This window comes from Prunus avium, chromosome 6 (assembly GCF_965620075.1).
Source record: "Prunus avium chromosome 6, drPruAviu1.hap1.1, whole genome shotgun sequence".
In the NCBI taxonomy this organism is placed as follows: domain Eukaryota; kingdom Viridiplantae; phylum Streptophyta; class Magnoliopsida; order Rosales; family Rosaceae; genus Prunus; species Prunus avium.
The window spans coordinates 32,016,229-32,043,324 of NC_142289.1; the positions used below are offsets into that span (position 1 = coordinate 32,016,229).

The 27,096-nt window shown below is 36.8% G+C and overlaps 2 protein-coding genes across 4 annotated transcripts; one reads left to right on the plus strand and one right to left on the minus strand.

Moving 5' to 3' along the window:
• The first annotated feature begins 6,438 nt into the window (after positions 1-6,438).
• Positions 6,439-13,055, plus strand: ARF4 (auxin response factor 4). Its single transcript, XM_021975116.2, has 12 exons — positions 6,439-7,111; positions 7,245-7,301; positions 7,542-7,724; positions 7,809-7,893; positions 7,970-8,060; positions 8,516-8,680; positions 10,177-10,296; positions 10,370-10,445; positions 10,912-11,077; positions 11,154-11,899; positions 11,986-12,176; positions 12,607-13,055. The coding sequence occupies exons 1-12, from the start codon at positions 6,764-6,766 to the stop codon at positions 12,788-12,790; spliced, it is 2,412 nt and encodes an 803-aa protein (XP_021830808.1). The 5' UTR covers positions 6,439-6,763; the 3' UTR covers positions 12,791-13,055.
• Positions 13,056-15,499: 2,444 nt separating this feature from the next.
• IVD (isovaleryl-CoA-dehydrogenase) lies at positions 15,500-22,352 on the minus strand. 3 transcript variants are annotated; one of them, XM_021975214.2, is made up of 14 exons: positions 22,098-22,351; positions 21,649-21,790; positions 20,937-21,061; positions 20,817-20,861; positions 19,743-19,791; positions 19,508-19,617; positions 18,303-18,379; positions 17,601-17,651; positions 17,438-17,502; positions 16,703-16,857; positions 16,565-16,605; positions 16,399-16,453; positions 16,221-16,277; positions 15,500-16,023 (listed from the first exon to the last, which is right to left on the minus strand). In XM_021975214.2, the coding sequence occupies exons 1-14, from the start codon at positions 22,203-22,205 to the stop codon at positions 15,877-15,879; spliced, it is 1,227 nt and encodes a 408-aa protein (XP_021830906.1). In that variant the 5' UTR covers positions 22,206-22,351; the 3' UTR covers positions 15,500-15,876. The 3 variants fall into 3 exon arrangements, with proteins under 3 accessions (XP_021830906.1, XP_088111212.1, XP_021830915.1); XM_088255086.1 differs by having other exon boundaries at positions 20,937-21,101; positions 22,098-22,339; XM_021975223.2 differs by lacking the exon at positions 19,743-19,791 and having other exon boundaries at positions 20,969-21,061; positions 22,098-22,352.
• Positions 22,353-27,096: the final 4,744 nt, after the last annotated feature.

The window sequence follows — 27,096 nt, forward strand, 5'->3', positions numbered from 1 at the left end:
AATTGGCCCCTTGATTCAACCTTAATTAAACTCTTCTTCTAAAAATTATAGAAGGGATTAGCTGCCAACAGGCTGTCCTCTCTGGAATTTACTTTTTTTGTTTTTTTTTTCAATATCAAACTCTATACGATTTGCTGCCTGCCTGTTAGTTACTGATACATGACAATTGCATTTCAATTTTTTTGAAGAAAAAAGAAAGAGACTTGGAAATCATAGAGATCTTTTTAGGGAGAAAAACTTAGTCGCAACAACGGGGATAACATTGTTGCTATCCCCGGTCAATAATGTTATGTTACGTTTGAAGTGTTCTCACACGTGTTATAGTATTACTGGTCGGAAATAGCAAAATAATATTTATCCCCGTTTTATGAAAGTTGTTCTCCATTTTAGGAGGGTACGTGCCAATTATAAAAAAAATTATAGAGAGAAGTTATTATGATGTTGATTTTAGTTTTTGAGTTGCTGCACATAAAATTATATATCAATTTTCATCTACTACTACTTGTAGGTTTTCGAATCAGGTGATATAGATTGGGTGTAGGCCCTACTTGGCTCTTGTTTAATCTTTCTTTTGTCAATCATCATTAAGTGATAATAGAGAGTCTAAAACAAATCTTAGCTCCAAACAACAATATCTTCTTATCTATAATTGTGTTTTAATTAAATTTAGTATTATCCATAAAGTATGATGACTCTGTGGTCACCTTTTCTTTCTTTTTCGATTGTTATCCGTGACTCTTGTTGTGATGCCCAAAATGCAAGCTTGTAATCATGGCATGGGGATACCATTTGCCTCCCTAAACCCTTTTGTCTTTTGGATGGAGAAACAAACAAGTAATTAACCAACAGATCTCTAGCTAGAGCCCTTCAAAATATATAAGATCTCCAACACCCAAGATACATATTTTACCTTTTCTCCCTCTCTCTCTCTCTCTCTCTCTCTCTCTCTTTTCTTTGTCAAACAAATGATTAAATGTCAAAAGTTAAAAAATTAATATCAAGCAAATATAGCTTAAGCTTACAAAATATTTTATAAATACTTATGTCAAACGCATAATAAAAGTGTAACACATTAAAACAAAAAGCATATTTCATAAAGATAATATGCTACTATAACATGTTAAAACGTGTTTGAAGAGTACAGTACGTAACACGACGCGTTAAGTAAACATAACATTGAAGGAATGCTAACCCAGATAATAGTTTTCTTTTCGCTTTTTGGATCAAAAGCTAATAGTATTCTAAAAACAGGTTTTTAGTTTTACTTTAAGTACTTAATACAGTGAAGGAATGAGAAGGTAATTCGAATATTTCCGGAAGCGGAAAACCCCACCAATTTTGGTGGGCATGTCAACCAGCCCTCATCTTTGGCTGGCCCTTGCTAGCTACTAGCTGCTAGTAGGGTCACACCTGTGTCATTATAGCAGAGAGAGAGAGAGAGAGAGAGGGAGAGAGAGAGCAGACATGGACATATGAGAAAAGGGTACGATGAATGCGGGAAACAAAGAAAGAAAGAAAGATGATGATCATGAGAAGCCAAAAAGCTAATTAAAGTTAAAAGAAAAGACCAACGACATCAACAGACAAACACAAATTGATTAAAGTCGAAAAACAAACAGTAACAGTACTGATGTGATGACCATACTCAGAGAAAGAAAAGAAAAGAAAAGGAAAGAAAAGAAAAGAAAAAAGATATGTGGATGGAGTGAGTTAATTTGGTCAGTTTTTTTTATTTGTGACTAGTATTTGTCAAGCTGTGAGTGGAAACAGCAGAAAAAGCAACCGGCATAACTCTCGAGGGTTTCTTTCATCTCTCTTCATCTCTTCTCTCTTTTTTTTTTCTTTCTGCAGATACAACAAGTAAATCGACTGCAGCCCTAGCAGCTGATGAAATGAACCTGCCTGATGACACACAAATATCAAACCCTAGAGGATGACACTTGGGCTGTGCCTTTTAATAAAGTCATTCTAATTATATTAGGCGACAAAACCCTCGCTGTGACATCTCAGTATCTGAATCATCATGTCAACCAGCTTTTCTTTTCTTTTCTTTTCTTCTTTTTCCTTTTTACACATTTAACACACTCACCTCACCATCTATATATTTTATCATTCTATCAATTAATCATCCTATTCCTAGCTACATGCTTTTTATTTTATTTTATACATGTTTTAAAGTAATGAAGTTTGGAGTTAGTATCTTAACCCTAAAGTATTCACCTAAGGTATGCATGTGCATTTGTTGTTAGTATCTTAACCCTAACGCTAAATGATGAATTCAAAACACGGTGCAAATAGTGTTAATTTGGGTAAATTCGATATATCACAATAGCATGTCATGCGGTGTATCAAATACACCCAAATATTCTTCTAATTAACTTATGTAAAGTCAAATCTGACTGGTTGTTCGATCGGTTTGGCCGGTTTTCGGTCCCAGATGCCCAGCCTAGTACAAAGATATTAGACATTGGGCAATTCATGTGCGGCAATAATGGAGGATGGGGCAATCGTATACTCCGCCAGTGGAAATGATAGTTTCTTTCCACAATAGTTGTACATTTTTTATATTATTACAATTACCATAGAAACCTAAGTCATGCAAACTCCTGATAAATTAAGCGGTTTATAATTGTATTTAGATCCTCCTCAGGGTTCCAGATATAGTGCAAAAATATACAATCTGAAATTGACATATATGTACCTGCATCAAAGTTACAAAAGGTAAAGATCGGGCTGTAAATTTATTTTCCGTTTAAGGTTCTTTTGGTATATCCCGATTCGGACCAAGCCGAACAAGTCTGGTATCTACATAGTCCCAGCCCAAACGGAGAGACAAACAGTCTCTGTGATGTCCATTTTGAAATTGTCTTTTATCCTTTTCTTAACACGTGAACCCATGAGAGATTAAAACAGTCTCTGTAATTTTTCCTCTTTCATATTTTTCAGATTAAAACTCGACATGTTCGAAAATACAATACTTCGAGGATCTTCTTCGTTGTTTAAAAATAAAATAAAAAAGAACATTTTTTTATTGATGCATATACGTACAAAAAAAGGGTTAGGTAACTTAGGTCCCAAAGTGAGATCCAATTTCAAAATTAAATGCATGTCATCACTAGCGGAACTACTCCAATGACTTAGGTGGGCTGTAGCACAGTGAAGTATTTTTTTTGTCGCATTTAATATATATTTGTTTTATGTTAAAGTTTATTGAAAATTAGTCAATGAAGCTATGAACTAGTGTGATTTACATGATTTAATGTATACTTTTATTTATAAAAAGACTATAGAAACGGTAAGTACAAAAAAATTTGATCATTAAATTTTATGCTAACAACTTTAACTAGTCCACCCGTTGAAAAATTCCTGGTTCTATCCTTGCATGTCATCATACATCAATGTTAATGGGAATGGAGGCTTATTCAGATGCCTTAAATGCATGCATGCATGCTATGGTTTCCATTGTTTTGGTAATAATTCTATTCTCAAAAAGGAAAAGAAGCCGTGGCTGCAATTTTTTTGTCCAGACTATTTTGTCACAGCACTGTATTTGTTGGCCAAGTTGCATTGCTACTTTCGCCACTCATGTACAAAATTCTCCGTCCACTTTTGGAATCTATTGAAGACATGTCAAATTTAATTTGGTAAAGCATGGTGGCAACCCTTTATCTTGGTTTAGGGTTGATTGAATCCTACATATTATTTTTTTGGGTTTTTCAAAAAGCTTATTGATGCATTTTTTATTATAGAGATAATAGGATATTTACATTAGGGTAATTCATCCTCAACAAAGTTTCGTATGGACTAACCACATTTATATATCAAACTCACCATAAATATGTGATTCAAACCTGAAATATCATCCAACTAAGCGGAGACAAGACAAGACAACTTTGTACCACGACAAAATCAAAGGTTAATTGGTCATTTACTTACATTTTATCAGATTAAGGTAAAAATACAAGTGGACGGTATGAATGATATATAATTTCAATTTTATTTGTTTATTTTTTTCTTCATTGATTTTAAGTAATTTTATAAGGAAATAATAGTTGTAAGTAGAAATAACTAAATTATAAGTCACACGAATTAAAATAAAAATTATAGTCGTTTTCGAGATAATATATTCAAATTGATGATGTCTCTTTCAATGAGAACAATAAAAGTTTTATTATTATTAATTTGATTTTCTTTACAAGATGATATTCTACGGAATATGAGATAAAACTCGAATACGAGACAACAAACACATTATCTTGACCAAACTCGAATACGAGACAACGGACACATTATCCTGACCAACTGAACCGATTAATTTGATTGACTAATTAAATTGCTGGTCTGAACTTTCATAATCATATGCGGGAGGAGTCCATTGACAATACAATAGAGCTTCGTGACAAATGAACAGGGCGCGTGATGTCAGTGAGAAGAGGAGGGGGACAGCTTTGTAAATGCCCGTGCGCTGCACATGTCAGTTTCTCAGAAGTTTAACGGAGGAGCACTCGGTAAATACAAAAACCCCAGAGGACAAATTCGGTATATCAAAAATCGAGGCGTGTGAGAGAAAGAATGTATGTGTGGGGGGCAACGAAGCAGCGCCAAAGGCGCAGGCCAAAAGACATAGAAATCTCCCACACGCGCTCTTCTCTCAAGACCATGCGTCAGGCTGAATAATCCATAATCGTGTGGCACACGCGCTAGAAGCAGAGTGAGATAAGGGGTTGGGTGTTGTGAGAAAAACAAGAGAGAAAGGGTTGATAAGACTTGAGATGGAAAAAAGGGTGTGTGGACTGAGCAGGGAGGGGGGGTGTGATGAGTCAGTGAGTCCTAACAACTAACAATAACAACAACAACACTCCCACCATATTTGCTGCCAAAAGTCACAAGGGCCCCTCTCTCTCTCTCTCTCTCTCAACTTCTTTTTTGTTTTATTAATGGCCTCTTTCTGATATGGTATCTCAACCATAAACTGAATTAGTGAGTTATACAAACAACATAAAACTGAAGAAAAAAAAAAAAACTGAAAAGATCACCACTTAATTTGGGCATTTTTTTTTGGACCAGTTGCACCCTCACTCTTATATCTTAGTACACAACCTTTGAAAAGAAAAATAAGAAGAAAAAAAGTAGTTTTCCCTTCTTCCATTTTCTTGTTTCATCTTGTTTCAATTTTGACATTTAAGAGCACGTAATTTATTTAAGAACATTGGCAAATAAATAAAAATAAAAATTAAGAGCATGTAATTTATTTAAACTTAAAACAATCCCCAATTAGTTAAGTCGGTAAAACAAATAGGTTAACAGAAAGATGATTTGGAGCGACGCACGTTAAGAACGTACATTTGTGAAAATAGACATTGTGGGTCGGTTGTTAAGCACTTTGCATGTGACATGTTTAGCTCCATTAGGTCCAATTATTTCTATGTTTAGGGCTATTTTGTTTAGTTTAAATATTTTTTAAAAATCTAACGGGTTTGTGTAGTGTACAAACATGGTTTGGGACCTAAATTAAAGTAGTTACTTTAACTTAAAAGAGAAAAGGGTGAGCTAGTTTAATTCCTTACTATACATGGTTTGGGACCTAACTTAAACTTAGAATTTTAATTTTGAGCTCATCTCTATTTTGTTCTTAAACTAGAAATTAATTTAATTGGGAGCATATATTTGTGAGTGATATATATTATTTTCTCCATTCATAAATGTGATTAGTTTCATCTTTGTTTTGTTTTCCTTAAGAAAAGAACGTATTAATTAAGAAACTCAAGCAGATGTACATTGATCTTCAAGCACGAACCCTTGATTAAATTGAAGCTCCTCTTTCCGAACACAAAATAAAATTTTTATTTTTTTAAAAAAATTGCAAATCTAGAAATTCTACCAACAACACAACAATTTGGCTCACAAGGTACTCTCATCTCTAATTTTTACTGATTTCTTTCACGTTTATATAAAGAGGAAGAAGGAAAAAAAAAAAGGAATGGAAACCCCTTTTTGTCTTTTCAGTTATTTTTTTCTTGCTAAACCTTCCTTTTGTCTTGGTGGAGGACCTACGTCCTACAGTGAAGGAAAATTACTAATTAAAAGGAAAAAAGATAAAGCCAAGAGGCAGAGCAAAAGCAGAGAGGAGAGAGAGAGGGTGGAGAGTGTTGGTAATGTACTGTCTTAGCCTGTCCCCCCCACCCAACACAGTCCCTCTCTCTCTCTCTCTGTTAAACAGTCGAAGTCGAAAAGCCCATCACCACATTGGCCTTTTCTGCCTTTTGTTTCTGTGTTTCTATGCAATTGTCCACGTCTGCTGCTTCTTCTGCTCCCTCTTCTCAGTACCTGCAAATGGGGGAGGAAATGGAATCATACTTTGAATTTCTTGTTATCATTTGATGCCCTCTTCTCTCTTTTTTTCCCTTCTCATCTTTCAGCCTTCTCTGCCTCAGTTCACTGACTACTGGGTTTTCCTGCAAACCAAATATGAATTTCTTCTTCTTTTCTCTTCATCTGCTCATACCACACATTCCTCTCCTGTTTTAGCTTTCTAGGTACCCCTCGAAGTATGAGAATTTCTTGACATGATTTGACCTCCTCATTTCCAATTTTCTATTTTTGCTTTGTGGGTACCCTTTACTTTTCCCGTTTGATTACTCATTTTACTCTAATCCCCATCTTTTGTTGTTTTCAATTTCTTGCTACTTCTGCTGTTGGATTGTTTACTGGATTGTGCTTTCTGTTGAGCAACTCTGGGGAACATAAATATTACTGGGTGTTCATGGAAATTGATCTGAACCATGCAGTGACTGAGGTGGAGAAGAGTTCTTATTGTAATGGGGATTGTGACAAGGTGGGTGGTGGTTGTGTTTATTGTTTGTCCTCTTCAACTTCTTCATCTTCGTCAAATTCATCTTCAGCTCCTGTGGCTTCTTCAATTTATTTGGAGCTTTGGCATGCTTGTGCTGGTCCACTCATCTCACTGCCCAAGAAAGGGAATGTGGTTGTCTACTTCCCACAAGGTCACTTGGAACAAGTTGCCTCATCCTCTCCTTTCTCTTCCATGGAGATGCCCACCTTTGATCTCCAGCCACAGATCTTCTGCAAGGTTGTGAATGTCCAGCTACTTGTAAGTACCAATGTCAATTCTTTATGCATACTTCCATATAGAATTTCCAACATTGTAATTTTTTTCTTCTTCCAAATATGCTTGCTTTTTTTGTTTGGTTATGAATTTATTGTCTATTGAATTCTTGAGACAGGCTAACAAGGAAAATGATGAGGTCTATACACATGTCACTTTGCTTCCTCAGCCAGAGGTATGATTCTTGATTGACATTGAAGGTACTTCATCTTGGTTAAGTAACTAAAAACTGACCATGTACTAGAAATTACATGTTTCCTGTTGGAAACTCGGAGTGACAGTGTTCTATGTGACTTCTTAAGTCTTTATCATTGTAGATTTAAAGTTTCTGTTAGAATGCATCTTTTCTTTAAGGCTGCTCAGTTTTATCTTTCTGTAATGGTTATAATGAGTGCCAATTCTGGGTATTCTACAGTTGGTAGGAACAAATTTAGACGGCAAAGAGCTTGAAGAGTTAGGAGTGGATGAGGGGGATGGAGGATCACCTACAAAATCAACCCCTCACATGTTCTGCAAAACACTTACAGCTTCCGACACCAGTACCCATGGAGGGTTCTCTGTTCCTCGCAGAGCTGCTGAGGACTGTTTTCCTCCTTTGGTACAAATCCATGCATTTATATTTCTCTGGTGTTCAAAGAAGATATTTCTGTGTAACTTTAAACATATTTTTTATTTTCTGTAGGACTATAAGCAGCAGAGGCCCTCTCAAGAGCTTGTTGCAAAGGACTTGCATGGGGTGGAGTGGAGGTTTCGACATATTTATAGAGGTAAATTATTTATAACTCTCTGTGTAGTTTGATTGATGATTAAATTTGATACAATTCAGTTTGTATTACTCATCAGGTCAGCCAAGGCGACACCTGCTCACTACAGGATGGAGTATTTTTATAAGCCAAAAGAATCTTGTCTCGGGGGATGCTGTGCTTTTTTTGAGGTAACTGCGATTAATTTCCTATTTTAGTGACAATTGGCGAAGGCTTAGTTATCATTCAAATTTGTTCTTTTCCAATTTGGAGGCTGTTTTTGATCTTTAAAACGGTGAGAAGTAGTGAAAATATGTCATTTATATAAGTGACATTAATGCTTGATTGATTTTGGAGATTTCATTGTCAAGGAGTTATTTAATATTACTTAGGATGGTAAAGCGTTGATTGTCCGTATATTGGTTGAGTATATACGTATATTCAAATACTTAATGCCCCAAAGGCAAAAATGAGGTTTTCACACATGGTAGGATATTGACTTGTGTTATGTGTATTATCATGAATAAGAATATTATGTCCTAGGAACAAGATTATTTTGACGTCTCTGTGGCGTTAAAAATTTGCTTGATTGTGTTCATTGTCTGGTAATCTTGATAGCATGAATCATTTATAATGTTCTTTGTAGGGGTGAAAATGGAGAGCTAAGGTTGGGAATTAGAAGAGCTGTTCGACCTAGAAATGGTCTTCCTGATTCAATTGTGGGCAACCAGAATTCTTATCCCAGTGTTCTTTCTCTTGTGGCTAATGCAATATCCACTAAGAGCATGTTTCATGTATTCTACAGCCCTAGGTACGACTACTATTTGGAAATTTTATCATGTATTGTGTATTTTATTTTATTATTCCACTTTACTTTTTGGCGATAATAGTATCAACTCTTTGGTGGTACTGGTTGATGAAATCAATGGAAATATGATTCTATCAGTACCCCCATGGTATATTGTGTATCTTTATATGTAGCCTTTTTCATTAGATCACTAATTTATTGTGTATCCTCCCAATAAGCCAAACCTAGTACTTAATATCTGAAAATGCATATTTTCCTGTACTCTTCAAATATGTTTGTCTTGATCTTGTGTGCCGAAGATAATTGAAGTATGCTGCCACACAAAAGATAGAAAACAAAACTTTACTTCCCTAAACGTCCTAGGGGACTGAAGTATTGTAACATTATAAACTACCAGGCTGAGGTTCCTTTATCAGGAAGTACACTAAAGAAATAGGAAATGGCCACAACTCATAAAACTGTACTTCTGGGAATGTCCTAGGGCATCCTGCTTATCATTGATGGTTCACATACAATGTTTCTGGCTTTGATTTTTACTAGACATCTAACAGTCTAGAAATGGGGAGACACGAGCATCAGTAAAATGGTTAGCACTATTTTTTTGTTTCCTCTGCCAATAGACAGCAGAGTTGCTTGGAAACCTACCAAAAAACCTAGTAATCTATTAACTTCAGAATCTACCAAGTTGTTTTTCCTATGTTTTGTGCATATCATTCGTTTAAGGATGATTCTCTCTTTATAGTTTATACAAGGCTTAGTTGTGGTTCCTATCGTTCCATTGTATGCTTAATGACAGTGATGTCTCTCTCAGATAGTTATTTAATTTTCCTTTAATAGTTTGTTTCTTACATATAAAAAATTTGATATTTCTTTTGCCAATTTTTTTTAACGTGGAAGCACCCAATGGTGCAGTTCACTTGACATTCTTCAAGTCTTCTTCTCTTTAACCTATGCACCTTTTTTCTTTAAAATGATTTCCATGCCTAGCATTGTAGTTATTCTCTTATTCATCGTGTTTGAATTGGAGATATCTACTGGAGAAATATTTTTAAATTCCTCTGTTACGTTAATGAATTTATTTTATGTATTTAGGAGGCTATTATTTATCATTGCCTATAGAAGGGGCCAGGAGGGTTAAAGCAATTCATAAGGAGCTCCTAAGGTTACTGCCTAACATAGTTCACTATTAATTCATTACTAATTGGAACTACAAGTGATGGACTGCATGCATTATGAAAAGCAGTGGGGAAATGTCGCACATGCAATGGGAGCACTCTAATGCAACGAAATGACGATTTACTAGGATTTCAAAAAGTAAAAACAAAATTGTGGCTGTTACAATCTTCACATGATATCAGGCTTTTTAACTAAGCTGGGACTATTCATGTGTATAATAGCATCTTTTTTGTCACTTGATTCCTTGGAGATTTGTAAACATGCTAGGTTGGGCTTATGCATTGAACAGAACCTTTGAACTTGTTTAAATTGCGGTAATGCAGGGCAAGCCATGCAGAATTTGTCATCCCCTACCAAAAGTATGTCAGAAGCATTGCTAATCCAGTGACCACCGGGACAAGATTCAAAATGAGATTTGATAGGGATGATTCACCGGAAAGAAGGTATTTATAAGTAGATTAAATGGCATAGCCAGCATATTTTCCTTGTTAAATTTTCTATTCATACAACTTGTAGGTGTAGTGGTGTAGTGACTGGCATCAGCGACTTGGATCCCTATGGATGGCCTAATTCCAAATGGAGATGCTTGATGGTATGCTTTGTATTTTATTCTCCTTTTTTTAAAACAATAATGAACTGCACCCCAACTTCCCAATTCATTTCGAATGAAAATAGATGTAGAGAGAGAGAGAGAGAGAGAGAGAGAGAGAGAAGAATGAAAATTTACACTACACTGTTTGGGGCCAACTATCTGATGAACCTCACTGAGAAAATACCTTTTCTCCCCTTGGTACTTTTATTGGATTAATATTCTCTTTCATTTGAAGAAGTACTTGTCCATGGCACAAATGTTGATCCTTAGAATAACAAATGGGAAGATTATGGTTTCAAATGGATCCCATCAATTGACACTGCTGCTTTCTTATTTAATTGTGTCTAACCGTGCACCACTACACACTTCCTTTTGTGTAAAGAGACGACAACTTCAAGAGCTATAATTCTATTATTGCAGTGTTGCAGCAATTCTTATACTTACCCCTTTATTTTACATTTACCAGGTCAGATGGGATGAAGATATAGGAAATGATCATCAAGAACGAGTCTCCCCATGGGAGATTGATCCTTCCGTTTCTCTTCCACCTTTGAGCATTCAGTCTTCTCCAAGATTGATGAAGAAACTGCGGACAAGTCTGCAGGCAACCCCGCCCAACAACTCCATAACTGGTACAATACTTCCCAACCAGAGCAAGAATTTTTCATTTTTTCAACTTCTATCCTCAATGTGTCAATTTTCTTGCAGCTGGAGGGGTTGGGTTTATGGACTTTGAGGAATCAGTTAAATCCTCTAAGGTCTTGCAAGGTCAAGAAAATATAGGTTTCATATCACCCTTGTATGGATGTGATACTGTAAACCGCCCGCAAGATTTTGAGATGCAAGCTCCGGCACATCCAAGTCTTGCATCAAATGCAACACAGAAGGCTACTATTGGCGAGCTTATGAGGGCTCGCCACTCCACCTACACAGGATTTGCGGAATCTGATAGGTTTCCAAAAGTCTTGCAAGGTCAAGAAATATGCCCATTGAGATCTTTGACAGGAAAAGCAAATTTCACCCTAGGTGATTGGGAATCCAACCTTGGTTGCACATCTTTCAACATTTATCAAGCGCCCAAACCAAATTTTTTCTCTCTAGGCTCTGAATCCCTTCCAAATATATATTTTCCTTATGGCGACATTCGAAGAGCTGGCCAAGATCCTGTGATGTGCTCTAATGCTACTAACTTACCCAGGGAGAATATGAAAATCAACCCGTATTCTATGCAAATGGGAGTTACAAGAAACGAAGTTGGAAGGCCAAATAAACCTAGTGAGCACAAGCCGCAGGAGAGTAGCTCTGCTTCTCCCACTTTAGTGCCAAATCCAAGAAATCCCAATGATGAAGACTTTAATGGAACTGTTACTGGATGTAAACTTTTTGGGTTTTCCTTGACTGGGGAAAATCCCACTCCAAACTCTCAGAGTTCCAGTAAGAGGAGTTGTACAAAGGTAAGCTACAGTAGCCCTCAAGTTGGATTGTAACTTGCCATGTCTTGGACATCTTTCCCAACTGATGTTACATATATTGAGTGAAGGTTCACAAGCAAGGCAGCTTAGTGGGAAGAGCCATTGATCTCTCGAAATTGAATGGCTATGGTGACCTGCTGAGTGAACTAGAACGGTTATTTAGCATGGAAGGTCTTCTACGAGATTCTGATAAAGGATGGCGGATCTTGTACACTGACAGTGAGAATGATGTCATGGTTGTTGGGGATGACCCATGGCAGTAAGTGTCTCTCTCTCCCTCTCTCTCTCTGAATTAAACTTTTATGTTTGCCTAGTTCTTTTGAACGATATACTCATGCATAGTCTTTTATGTCATAGGAAGCAATAACATAAATGCAGCTCTAATTTCGGTTAACAATTGGGTTTTTAGGATACCAAGCAAGGCAACAAGAAGATGTGTACTTAAAGAATTAATTTGTTCTTTTCATTTTTCCCCTTTGTAGACAGAGATGCGATGTGTGTGTGTCTCCGTGTGTTTTTCTCTTCTTCTTTTTAGCCTGACTTATAAAACGCCATTTCATCTTAGCTTGGTTAACTGCAGAAGAATATGTTGTTTTGCTGTCAGGAAATGTTGTTTTGGAGTTTTCTGAACAATCCATATGAACATTTTTTTTATATGACCTTTTGAAAATGATGGGTTCTTGATGCAGTGAGTTTTGCAATGTGGTCTCCAAAATTCATATATATACCCAGGAAGAAGTGGAGAAGATGACCATCGGAATGATCAGTGACGATACTCAAAGTTGTTTGGAACAAGCCCCAGTCATGCTGGAAATGTCAAAGTCCTCATCAGTGAGCCAGCCAGATTCTTCCCCAACAGTAATCAGGGTCTAAAAAGAATAAAATCCAGGGTTGTCATTAGGTTGTTGTAACTTTATCTGCTTATGCAAATAATGCACACCAGAACCTAGTTATGTATTTTCCAGATTTCCTAGGCCAAACACAACTTGAAAATGAAACGTGTTTGGCCTTCTAGAGATTGAACTCTTTCCCATTGAAATTAAATATGTAGTACTGTGACTTGTTGAGTGTAAATTGTTGGATATGTTCTCTTACGTCTCCGCCTTAGTGGAGAAGATGAAAGAATTTTTAAAGTTAATTTGGCGTTTGGTACTAAAGTCGGAGGAACAAAGTTTGGTGTTTAGGATGCTGACCACGATATAAATTTGCTCCTGTGAGGTGAAGAACTTTTAAATTTGTTCCTGACTTGCCTCAAGCTCTACTCTGTGCGGACAAATGAGGGATATAATCTTGGAATTAAGGTAGAAGTCAGAATATCTACATTAACACACATCAATTCCCTTGTTTGGATTCATAAACAAAGAAATTTAAAATTTTCATGTGAAAAGAAACTTGGAACAGAAAACAAACATGTAAGCTGCCATGTGAAAAGAAACTTGGAACAGAAAATAAACATGTAAGCTGCCATCGCCACCACCTCTACTACCACCAGATTGCCCTGGACGATGCCACCAGACCCACCACCTCTATTACTACCACATTACAATGACCATCTACTACCAGCACCTATACTACCAACATATGACCATCGCCACCACCACACCCCGACCCACCATCACATGACATGAGGGTACCACCGCCATTAACACATCCTAACCACCACCTCTCATTTATAAATTGATACCCTGTAAGATAATAAACGTCAAATTCTATGTTCTAAATCTCATTATATTTCAAGTTAGCCAAACAAAAAACAGAGATGCAAAGTCCAGATCTTACTAGTCAAACCTCAATCATACAGTAGGATTTCAAACCCTACATCTTTTGGTTTATTTCTCCGACCTTCAGCGGTGTGTTCAAAGCAAAGTGACTGTAGAACCCTTACTCATTACTCAGCCAAAAAGGACTCTTGACAACTGATCGGTTCATAATTGTATATCATTTTGTACCCTTCTAGCTTATGATTTGGTTATGTTTTTGAGTTAAACTTGTGCTTTTAATCCTTTTTGTGTTTATCTTTCAGTTCATTGAGCTTTAGGTAATAATGATGGCTTTAGAGAGCATAATTCATGCAATTCAAACATGTTAAGGCCTAATTTGGATGAATGGATGAAGAGCTTAAAGACAAACTCATTTTGGCTACAGCCCCCTGCCAGTCCAGTTCCGTAGGTCATATTGCAAGCTTTGTTTCAACAACCTACATAGCTCGAATGAGGCCACATTCTTCATGAAAGTTGTTCCAATTGGTGTGTACTATAACATATCCAAAATTCAGCCCCATTTGATAAATCTGGAGTCCGTTACCTAGCAAACACAGAACCATGCTCAGGATGGATCTTATCAGCGCGAAAAATGAGTTAGCAATTTGTTTCGGCCTTAACTTCTTCCTCCGACCTTGGATTGGCCCAAATAACATATGGCTGGAAAGAAGACATTCTGAACTTCAATTTCGAGTGCTTAAAGTCCTAATTTGATTAAGAGAAGCCCAAGTTGTAAGCCCTTGAAGTTGCTGGTCATGCTGACCTCAGCATGTGCTGGTTGGATGCTTGGTCATGGTGAGCTAGGTATGAGCTATCATTTCTGGTTGGAAGCTTGGTCATGGTGACATGAAGATGAGCTAGGGCTGCTGGTGGGATCTATTGGTGAAGTGCATCACCCAATTTAGATTTTCTAATACAAGTGCATCAACCATTTCAGATTTTATAAAACAAGTGTTGTATGCATTAGCCATATTGAATTCAGATTTTCACTTCCCCTAGGCCTATAAATAGGGAAGTTCTCTAAGCTTGTAAACACACCCCAAGGGGGGGAGCTCTCAAACACTTCTCTAGAGCTCCCTTCCCTTCTCTCCCTAAAATTCTCTTAGTTTCTCTTTCTAGTTTTCAATTGTTATAATGAGATCTTTGTGCTGAAATTCTCCTTAAGTTTTTCCAAGTTCTACTTAATTTTCATTGTTATGTAAATTCTTTTCTTTAGTTTCAAGTTTGATTAGTTTCCAAGTTTCAATTATGATTTTTGTTCTTATTCATTATGCTTATAAGTTAATATGCTAGTTTGAATGATTGATCACCATTTAGGCTTGCATGTTAGTTATCTTGGTGTGAATTAAGAGTAGACACCATGCTTTAATTCGAATTGAACTATGAATAGGAAGAGTATGTATGGACATTCGACAACAGGGATTAGATACATGCTTGGTTGTTTAAATTGTTCTTCTATGCTTAATGGGTTCCTAATGCTTAATTTTAGGTTAGACAACAAATGATCAAATTAGGGAATTAGGAACACAAGGTTATGACCACACACCATGGCTTAATCATACTTTAGCTAGAATCAATCCATTAATCTAATTGAACTTGGGAACTTATCTGCTTGAGTTAGTTATTTCTTTCTTCCTTGTTTTATTTATTTCATTTCTTTTTCATTTCTGTTTTGTGTAGGAAAAATGAATTGAATCATTCAATCACCAATCCTCGTGGGATCGACCTCGCACTTACATACGCTATACTACCGAACGGCTCGTGCACTTGCGAGTATCACAAGTTGAGGATGCAGCTTAATCCATTTTGGTGCAGCTGTATCTACGCAACAACAACCACCAAACAAGGCTTCTCTTTTATTTCCGACAATGGTTTAGACTTTAGAGTACATAAAATTGAGTATGATTTTCCAGCAAGAGTGAAAAAAAGAAATTCAATTTCTCAATTTAGTTTCTTAATCACCAGAAGAAAACTCTGGTTCTCGTCTAATGCCAGGAAGATCAATCTATTTAAGTCAGCCATTTTTTCTGCTATCATGGATAAACCAGTGTACATTTGGGTTCAAACCTTTCTTGATTCTGTATTCCGAAATATGTGTGTGAAGTAAACTTAAATGATTGACTGCAACATCAGGTGTATCCTGGATACAGTGCTTGAGTATTGCGGATTATCGCAGTTCAGCAACTGGACATCAGTCTCTCACTGCTCCTTAAATAGCGCACGACCAATTATCATCCTTCTGATCTCACTAGTCCCTGCTCCAATCTCATATAGTTTGGCATCTCGAAGGAAACGACCAGTTGAGTACTCATTTACATAACCATTACCGCCTAAGCATTGTATAGCCTGCAACATTCAAAATAGACTTAACCATGTGAATGGAAATAATGAACTATACTATGCCATGCCATTCAAGCAATATGTAGAATATGATTTGTATATTCAACTAAGACCAAATTGGTTGGCCTGACTGGGGTTTATGTTTAAAAATTACTCATTTGCAAAAATAAGAGATAGAATGGAATTTATCCAGGATCTTTTACCTGCAAAGCTACCTGTGTGGCTCTTTCAGCCGTACAGAGTATAACTCCAGCACAATCCTGAAAATTTGTATCAAGAAGAGTTATTATTTGCCTAAGCCAAAGCTTTTTTTGCCAAATGCTAAAACTGATAAAATTATAACTTAAGTGAAGGAAAAAAATTCAGAAACCCCAACAGCACCTTTGAGTCAACTTTTCCATTGTCACACTCCCTTGCAACAGAATACACATAGGACCTGAACATGAAGGGGGGACAAAAAGAGAGAAATGGTTAACTCTGCTACCAGGTGAATATTACAAGAAATAAACAAAGAAAAGCGGTGATAAAGGAATAAAAATCTTTTTACCTTGATGATTGCAAAGCAGTATACATGTCAGCAATTTTCCCCTGTAATTTCAAGTTCGTTAACAGCATAAAGGCTACAATTTAAGTACAAACAGGAGCTAGAAACATCAACTTAAGTTGTGTAAATACAACAATAAACCTGTATAAGCTGAAACTCTCCAATTGGACGGCCAAACTGCTCTCTCTGTCGAACATAAGGAAGGACAACATCCATACATGCCTGCATAATGCCCAGGGGTCCAGCTGCTAAAACAAGCCTCTCCAAATCCAATCCGGACATCATGACATAGACACCTGAAAGAAAGGGCAATAACAATGCAGGTTGAACCAGAATCATGACTGCATAAGATGCTTTTGCTACCCATACTAAGTACATAGGATAAATGACCCCAAAAAAAAGAAACTCCTAAAGATTCCACTTGTTATTCCAATATCAATGGTATCTACATTCCCTCAACAAGAATTTCCCCGGGAAGCAATTAGTTTCAAGATTCAAAGCGTAATCAACTTATCACTCAAATTAGGATAAGAAAGTCCTTCTAACTGCTTTAGGTGATACTATAGGAGGTCGGTGCTATAACAGAAAACTCTTGGCATAGCTAAGTTCATCATATGTTACCAAAACGAGTATGGCTGAGCAGTTACAGTGACGGAAGAATAAGCCCAAAAGCAACTTCGTTCTGCTCTAACAGTGAGTTCTGACAACCGTAATAGTAAAGAGCAGCTCAGAAGGTTCAAATTAAAGCCATAAGATAGATGAGCAATCAGATTCAATATATGTAACATATCATTGCTTGCTAAGTAATATAACATGCAACGTATCCAAATGATCTCCTTCCAATAATGAAAGTTGTAAATACAAGTATCACTACACCTTTTCCTTCCTGCCCAAGAACATTTTCTTCTGGAACAAAGCAATTCTCAAAGACAAGTTCACATCTGCTCAGACCATTGCCACTATTAGTAGAAAAAGAGAGAACGAAGAAGGGAATGTACTCCCAAACTAGACAACTTCACTTAAAGCATTCTGGACGTACGTATCACTTCCTCGCATGCCGAGTTTGTCTAACTTCTGAGCAGTACTGAACCTGCATTGAGGCATAAATAACTTCATAAAAGTGAGGGAATTCAAAATATTCATCATGCATTTTGTTATTATGGTTTGATTTTATGCATTGCAAGTAGGCTTCATTTTCTTCTCTTCTGCTTACATCTTTTGGGATCATTTAGGGCTGCGATGTCGCCTAAGAGCACTATAGAGTTATACGGAGTGCTTCTATTCCACCCACTTCTACTAAAATGCTTAATTAAGTTTATCCTTTACATATCTTGTTTCTACATTATTTTAAATTCATCATTGATCTTGTTTCTACCCTATATATATGAATGTAAAATGGATATGTAGAATGAAAGTAAAGTATTTTAAACTTTAAGTAAATGTAGTAGTAATTATGTTTAATGCTTCAACATTATAATAGTGCTAGCAGAACTTTTTGAAAAATGTACAAGCAACCTATAAAATTGGGCAAACAAATTACTGAAGGAGGGACCTAACTAAAATTTAGAGAAAAGATCGTCATTGTACTTGATCTAATAAATGTTGTGGATCCAAAAATTCCTTAAGTTCCTAAAGTTCCTAATACTTAGTTTCTAACTTGTAAAATACACGGGTTAACACAAACAACTTGATCAATAAACAGGTCGGGTTCGTATTAGAGTCGTCTGACACAATTAATTACCCGGGTGTTCCCTTCTCAATGATGAATGCTGTAATTCCTTTTGAGCCCGCTGTTATGTCTGTTTTTGCATAAACAACCTGATCCAACTCTAAATATCAGGTAAATGAGATGATAAATTCACATGTGCATGCATATATGTATGTACACGCTACAGAAATATTAATATGATATAGCGATACAGAGCCTTTAGTACTGTCAAAATGAAATAGTATGCTAAAGACACTGCTCTGAAAATGCAGTACTAGTATAACCACTAAAACATAACTCCTAATGAATGTGGGCCAATGTAAATGTTTACAATTATAGGCTGACATAGTATAGCATGCATATCATTGAGAGCTGCACCTGATAGCAATCATAGTAATAAAACTTAGTTATAAAACTTAGTCCTTCACATGTGTAAGTTAAAACATTGGGATATTAAACAAAGAAAGTCCACATCTGCTGCAATTCAATGATGACAGAATCATCCTCGAGATTATTCATGGAATGGTTCTCAATGGTCATCTAGAGACTGCATCAGGAGACATCTTGTGCATTAGCCTATTCAATAGGTTCCCAGAGTAAGCCATACGAAATCTTAAACCTCTCACTTTTTTTTTTTTTTTTTTTTTTTTGAATAGAAACGAATGTATTAAGAAAGGAGCAAAATACAGCAGTGGATAAGGAAACCACAGAAGACAGAGAAACAGACTAAAAAACAAAACAACCCAGCGCCCACAGACCACAAAGAAAACCCAGGACAAGCCAACACCCTAGACAAACCCAAACGAAGCCCTCAACGAACTGGACGTTTCGGGACACCGACACCCGATTTCGTGACGAAATTTCTATCTAATTTCCCACCCTGAACCTTACAAGCAGAGGCCAAGCCACCATTTTTCCCAAAAATAAGGGTTTTCTTGAGCGGAACCACTTAAACCTCTCACATTCCTGGGAAAAGATGCTCTAAGCACAAACTACATAAAAATAATATATATGTACAAGTCAGACAAATTCTACTCTTGCATATATATTAGACAGTTTTCATTATGGCTACAAAAAGTAAATTTGACAAATATCCAACGGTCAGAGCATACAATACAAGCAACAGATGAGTGCACTTACACCCCCCTGCCATGTACACACAGAGAGAGAGAGAGAGGGAGAGAAGCATATGGGTAGTAATATCCATGCTTAGCTAAAGCAATTCTAACAAAACATACCAATGTTTGAGCGACTGGGCCATTGGTACACCACATCTTGTTCCCGTTTAAGACATAACCCCCATCTACACGATCAGCCTTGCACTTCATGCTAACAACGTCAGAACCAGCTGCAGAGAGAGAGAGAGAGTGAGAGAAAGAGGGAGAGAGAGATCAGCCTAATTACCTTAAATGAACCTAGATAATACTCAGAATTTAAGTGTAAGATGAAAGAAGTGTAATGCACATAAATTACAATTGGGTTCACTCATTGCAAGAGCCCCCACATGCTCGCCACTGATAAGCTACAGAATGAAAGATGAGACTTTGTCAATCAAAAAGGAAAGAAATTGAAATTAACTAATTAAGAAAGACTCTAGAACAGAAGAAAGATGATTTCATGTGACATAAATAATACCTACTTAATGGGTTGGAAGATAAGAGAAGAAGGAAAAAGGTATATCAAGCTACCCAGGAAGTTTTCTGATCAGTATTTTATTAATAAAATCACTAAAGTTTTATTTAATTAGTATAGCCCACACAAAAACTGTTAAAATGTATTCAAAACCAAATAATTAGCAGACTGCATGATTAAATTCTCCTAACACTCATCAGGATATGCATGTCACATGCCATAGTATATTAGTGACTATGAGCCATACTCAAGTAATCTAACTTTTTTTCTTCTCCAGAAAGATAGATACTTTTGACTGGTTCCTAAAATTTTGTTCAACTAAACTATCCAGCCATCCCTACAGAATTTACAAGCCCAGCATTAGGCCACACCATCTTCCATTCCTCTCCTTCCCCCACAAAACTTGAGAGAACAACAAATAAAAGATATGGTAAATCTGACTACAGAGTGATGACAATGAATGACAATAAGTGCAATTAAAACATACAAATATGAAAAACAGCTTGTCCACCTAGTAGATGAAAAGTAAGAGTCCAATCATATAGGAAACCATTGCAAACTTCTGGGTCAGAAATCATTGATGATCTCATGCTTAATTGGCTGAAGCAGCTTAAATAAATTAGTGCTTGAAGATGTGACGGCAACCGAAATAGTAAGCAATAACACATGAGGAACAAAGTTCTATAAAAGAAATTCAGTTTGATGATGAAGAGAGATGTCAAAATTCTCTACATGCTAATGATTGCAATGCACATTTTGGATAAATAATCATCATTATCATTATAAATAATAAGATAATCATCATAGCAGAGATAAGTGGAATCCGCCAGAACTCTTCATCTCTAATTAAGCATGCCTGTAAAATTGTAAATACTACACTGGTATGCATAAAATTGAATCAAACGAAGGTAGAACCTTTGGCAAATACTTCTGTTTCTGAGTAGGGTTTCCATGCCTCACCTACCAAATAAAAAAGTACAAGTTTATCAGATATGCGCAAATGCTGTCACAGATGAACTCAGTTCGTTTGTTTACCAATTGATTGATGCACAGGTTAGAATGAGCACCATATGAGAGACCAACAGACCCTGAAGCACGACTTATTTCTTCCATAGCTATACAGTGATACAAGTAACCAAGACCAAGCCCTCCATATTCCTCTACAAGACAACCCATGGTCAAGTTTCTAAACCCATGAAACTGCAGATTATTCAATCAAATGCACAAAGAAATGAGAGGTTTATAGTTTCTAACAAGACAACTGCATCCTGCATGAATTGCAAATAAAGTATGATCTTTGATCATAGCCTTGGAATAGTAATTCCATCTTCCAATTCAAAATAGGTTGGACATCTCGTATGACAAAGGAGGTGAGGGGGCCAACACATGCTACATATTAAGATGTTCTTGGAACATTTTATTTCTCTATCATACTGCATGCTAGACTACAAATTTATAATAGCTAAAAAATTGTCATGTAAGTAAGAACTAGTGATCCTAACAACTGAGGCCCAAAAATATCGCGGGTAGAAGCACATCCAAACAAAAAATTTATATTATTTTCAATTAAAAAAAGGGGAAGCTTCCTAAAACAAAGAGCAACACCCACATAGCATCACATCCACAACCAAAATTGCCTCTGTACACAAACACGAATTAAAACAAAAACGATAAGACATTCAAACCCCAATAGAGTTTAAACTAACTGTAGTTAGAAAAGCTCTTACATAACATGATGAAAGTCTACCTGGTGCAGTAATTCCATGAAGATTAAAATCTCCCATGAGTTTCCATAAGTTCACCTCCTGAGGGAAATAATTTGTGTGGTCTATTTTTGACGCATGAGGGGCAATGTGTTCTTGTGCAAACTGAGAAACACTTTCTTTAAACTGTATTTATATCAACAAAAACAAAAACAAAAAAAACAGAAAATTGTGTCAGTGCTAAAGAACACTAAAATCGTTTGCTAATATGAATGTAAATTAATTACTTCATTCACTTTAGAAATTAAATATTATTAAATAATATAAAATTTCCAACAGACTGTTCTCCAAATTTTCGCAAAAAAATGTAATCAACATAAATACTTCTACTTGCCAACTTGATTTAAATATATATATATATATATATATATATATATATATATATATATATAGAGAGAGAGAGAGAGAGAGAGAGAGAGAGAGAGAGAGAGACCTGAATCTGAGTATCATCGAAGAGTAAAGCGGTAGAAAAAGAAGCACACTTTCTCCGATTTTTGAAAATTGCAGAGCATTGAGACCTCGCAGCAAATAGTCTTTGCATGTTCACTTTTACGTTTTCGTTTTAGAAAGAGATAATATATACAGAGAGAATATATTTATAGAGAGAGAGTTTCAGAGAAGAGAAGAAGACGAAGACGACGATGTTTGGCATTGACTGTAGCTGCTAAATGCCAACGAGAGCCAGTATGGGTGTGGTTTAGAATAGCTTTATACAGACTAATTAGGGAATTTCCGTTATAATTAATCTTTGTGGGCCCTTTTGGCGTGGCAGCGTGTGATTGGGTACTTCGAGGAGATAGCAAATCAGATTTCAAAGAGGTAGTTGAGCTCAGTGGACTTGAGTGCAGACTAGTTTTTCAGAGTAGAGTTTGAGCTTATCAATTTTGGGCATGGGTTGTTTTCAGGGACTGATACAATGTTTATCCTTTTTCATCATGTCATGCTGGCTACGTTATCTCTGGGATCTTAAATATGAATGAATAGGATTAGGCTAGTAGATAAAAATTTTGGTTGTGATTGTGGCCCAAGCCCATAAGAGAACCTTGTTAAAATACCAGTCCATAAGTGAAACACAGCGTTTCACTAACACTAGCTTCACCTTTTTTTTTTGGACAACGCCCTATCCTCACTTATCTCTCATCTCTCCGCCTCTATCGTCTCTACCTCCATCGTCTCTCCTCTTTCTCTGACGAGTGGAGAAGAAGCTGTAGCTGTCACTGGTTGGGTCGAGAAGAGTAGAGAAGCAGCCACCCGACCTGCCCAGGCGCCCAGACCCGCCTAGGCCCATTTTTCCATGCTGCCATGCAAAATATAATGCAAATGGTCATATTCATAAACTGTTTGCCATGAAGTACTCCTCTAAACACTGGAGACATATGCTCCTTGCTCCCATGGCATTTGAACTAGCATATCCTTTATGCTTTCTACTTCTCCTTCTTCAACTCGCATATCTTTGGGTTCGTCCCTCATTGCACAGGACGATACATCTTTCTGGGCCTCACCGTCTGGAGTATTTGCTTTCGGTTTCTGCTCAATGATGCAGCAGGCAAAAAGATATGGAGTGTTGATTCTGCTGGCACTGGAGTTTCCTATGCAGCCATGCTTGACACAAGAAATTTTGTGTTGGCTAACCGAAATTCAATCAATTCTTGGGAGATTATTTGTTGCCGAAAGAATTATTTCGTATATCTATTGAATAAGCACCATGAAAATGATGCATGGACTGACAAATAAAATGGGTTCACCAAAACGAAGGCCTCCCAACGGAGGCATTAAGACCTGTTTCAAGCCAAATTAAAGTGAGGCTTGTAGAGATGACATTCTTTAGCTGTCCAAAGATTCTTCCAAGGAAGCTACCAAAGATAGATGACATCTTGCAACTTAGTTCTTATGAAATGAAAGCACACTCATCCACACAAGCCAACAGTGACAAAGTTTATTGTGGATGAAGAAGTCTAACAAAAGAGATTGTCAATATGCCGAGCAAAGCATCAAATGGCGCATAATACAAACAGCAAGAGAGAACTGTATTTGTTTGGCATTTTAGCTGCTTATGTGGGCAGCAAACCAGAACATAAGCATATTACCTTGGCAGGACCAGGAATAATCCACATTCAGTTAAACATCTCAAATGGATCATCGATGATCATAAGGTATTGTAGATGACACCACAACTGATGGAATATATAAATATAATGCAAATGATTCCCATCAACAGTTTCACCCTTAACTCCTTAATTATGTACCATGACTTTTCAACTACCATATCCTTTATGCTTTATACTTCTCCTTCTACAGATACTCACATTTTCCACCATTGCTCAAGCTCACAACAACATATCTTTGAGCTCATTCCTCATTGCAAAGCAAGATAGCCCTTTTTGGGCTATTAGTGTATAAGCTTTGAGCTAATATGAGTTTAGGATTAATAAGCCTTGTATTTAATTGTGTATTCACTTTGTCTTAGAAAATGAGAAGTGTAAGGCTGAGATGTAATATTGCTTGTGTGCATCCAGCTAAGGCTAACGGTTTTGTTATACATGCCTTAGTGCGTGTTTGCTAAAAAGAAGAATATACACACATTGCTCTCCGACTTGGAGAGAAAGCAGAGCATTTTGATAGATTGCATTCTTCCATTTTCTCTTCGTTCTTCTCTCTGCAAATATACTCCATTGAAACCCAGCTAAAGATTGAAAATGCTAACATGGCCGGCCTCAGAGCCAGGTTCGATCATTTGAAAATCTGGGCGTACACTGTGCTGCAATCGAGCTACATTCAAGCTCATTCTGGTTCAGGTGAAGTCGCTGGAACTCCATAGATTTCGATTTAGTTTTTGATTTGAGATTCGTATCATCTAAGCTAAGAGATGGCTGGATCTGGAAGTTCTGAGGTGAGAACTCCGATCTTCTCCGGTGAGAACTACGAGTTCTGGAGAATCAAGATGGTGACGATCTTCAAATCTCATGGGTTATGGAAATTGGTTGAAAAGGGGGTTATGACCTATGTTGCACCGACACTCCAAACTACTGGAGTGTCGGAGTGTCGGACACGCCGACACGCCGACACGGCTCCGACACGCCTCCGACACGCGTTGGACACGGTCAACGGCTGGGACACGGTCAAGAAACGGCTCCGACACGGTCAAGACACGGCAGGGACCAGATTGAAATTTTGAAAATAAAAGTTGGGGTCTAAATGTGATTTTTGAAACTTTAGTGGACTGATTTGAAATATTTTTAAAAAGATGGGTTAAAAGTGGAAAAAGACTTTCTTAAACCTAAATGAATCCCACATTTTTCCCTTTGTTTTCAAATTCTTTTTTTATGTTATCTATCTCTATTTTCTTTTCTTATCTCCCTCTTCACAGCAGTAGAAGAGTTGAATTTGGTGGTGAGGTGAAGATTATTTCTTATGTTTTTTTTTAAGAGAAACACAACAAGAATGACGATTCTTTCTTGCAAATCGTGACCAAGAAGGACGATTCCTTCTTGCAAACTGAGGTTAGGCTTCACAGATTTTTAATTTTGTTTCTCTGTTGTGTGTGGGTATTTTGTATGATTGTATTTGTTTGGAGCTTTTTTTATTTTTAATAAAAGTCTTGTTATTAGTTGTTGAGTATATTTGAATTTGTTTTATTAATTGGGTATTAGACTATTAGACATAATGAATGTGAACCATGTTTTATTTTGTTTCTCTATTTTGATGTGTTTTGTATCTTTGTATGATTTTATCTGTATTTGGTTTTTTATTTTTAATAAAAGTCTTGTTTCTCTGTCTTGAAATATTGAGAATTAATTATTATTTTAATTGTCGTGTCCTAGCCGTGTCCGTGTCCTACTTTTTTGAGATTTTCCGTGTCGCCGTGTCACATTCCCGTGTCCCTGTATCCGTGTCCGTGCAACATAGGTTATGACCTCAGATCCAAAGAAGAAGAAGGCTGAAGGAAGCTCAGAAGCGGTAGATGATGAGAAAACAGCGGCTGCCTATATGCAAGATGCAAAAGCTCTGGATATTATCCAGAATGCTGTTTCAGACAAGATTTTTCCACGAATTGCCAATGCTGAATCAGCTAAAATGGCATGGGATTTGCTGTATGGAGAGTATCATGGTGGTGATCAAGTAAGGTCAGTAAAATTGCAAAATATGAGGCGTGAATTTAAATATGCCAGAATGCGTGATGATTGTTGCATTCCTAAAAGGACACAAATTAATGTGCAAACAACCAATTAAAAATACCCGCAAGTGTACGAATCTAATGAAGTAAAGATTATGTAAGTACGGGGTCGATCCCACAAAGAACTTGTCGGCTTCCTATAAGTTCTAGTTTGAGTACGTAAAGAACACTTATTTAACACACCACAAATGCACAAATGAAAAAGGGAAACTAGAAATGAGTAAAGAAATGTAAAAGAAAAGAAACAACACAAGAAACCAAAGAAAAACAGAAACAACACTTTCTATCACCCTTTTATCACCTATTTATCACCTATGAACAGTGACATGAACAGTGAAAATGAACAGTGACGACCGGTCTTATTTGGACAGATTCATGTGCGACCGGTCGCCTGAACAGTAACGACCGGTCGTTTTTGGGCAGATTCGTTTATCTGTTTTTCCAGTTTCGACCTTTGTCCAGTGTTTTGCCTATAACTTTCCAACCGTTTGTCCAAAATTCACGTTCTTTATACGGTTAGATTCAGCACAGAAACACAAAGAACACAGCGCGGACCAAAAGTCCAAAACAGTTACGAAAATAAATAGAATTCAATAAAGAAAACACACAACGTTTCAAACACACACACAACACAATTTGGGGCGGGGCGGGGGGGGGGGGGGGGGGTTTGGTTTGGTTCAAGTGACCTAATTCTAATGCATGAAAGTAAATGAACTTTGAAATTAAATGAGAATGGCAGAGATGAGTTATCAAAATGTGAAAGTACCAAGTAACAAACACTAGGGTTTCGGAATCCACCCTAAACAATTCTATCCAAGTTCATGAATACTCAAGTGATGAACTCTAAACGTGTTGTTGAAGATGTTCGCAATCAAGACCAGTACGAGTGGATCAAGACGCATTGATTCTCTCTAATGTACGTAAAGTGCAGTACGAGTGCTACAATACTTGTGCCTTCCCTATAATCGAATCTAGGTGTGCTTAGTACTTTGATTCAATTACAAGAAAAACCCATTAAGTTCAAAGAGAATATGAACATCACAAGAATCCTAATAGCATGGTGTTTACATTAGGTATTCAAGAAACCAATTCACATGAATGGTTCTTACTCCATCCATTTATTGCTTAGGAAAACATGAAGATACACATAATCCCAACAACCTCAAGAAGCATGCTTTCAAAGGTAGTCAATCAAGGAAAACACACATCAAGGATAGATTAATTTGGTGAATTGGAATTCATCAATTGTTGTCAAGAA

Bases quoted from the DNA above. Each gene is read 5' to 3' on its own strand.
- ARF4 (XM_021975116.2), top strand. From the start codon at position 6,764: ATGGAAATTGATCTGAACCATGCAGTGACTGAGGTGGAGAAGAGTTCT. The intron at 7,112-7,244 runs GTAAGTACCAAT...TTCTTGAGACAG, and splicing joins TTGTGAATGTCCAGCTACTT to GCTAACAAGGAAAATGATGA. The intron at 7,725-7,808 runs GTACAAATCCAT...TATTTTCTGTAG, and splicing joins AGGACTGTTTTCCTCCTTTG to GACTATAAGCAGCAGAGGCC.
- IVD (XM_021975214.2), bottom strand. From the start codon at position 22,205: ATGCAAAGACTATTTGCTGCGAGGTCTCAATGCTCTGCAATTTTCAAA. The intron at 19,792-20,816 runs GTTCTACCTTCG...TTCATTCTGTAG, and splicing joins AACAGAAGTATTTGCCAAAG to CTTATCAGTGGCGAGCATGT. The intron at 17,652-18,302 runs GTAATTAATTGT...GCCTCAATGCAG, and splicing joins ATTGAGAAGGGAACACCCGG to GTTCAGTACTGCTCAGAAGT.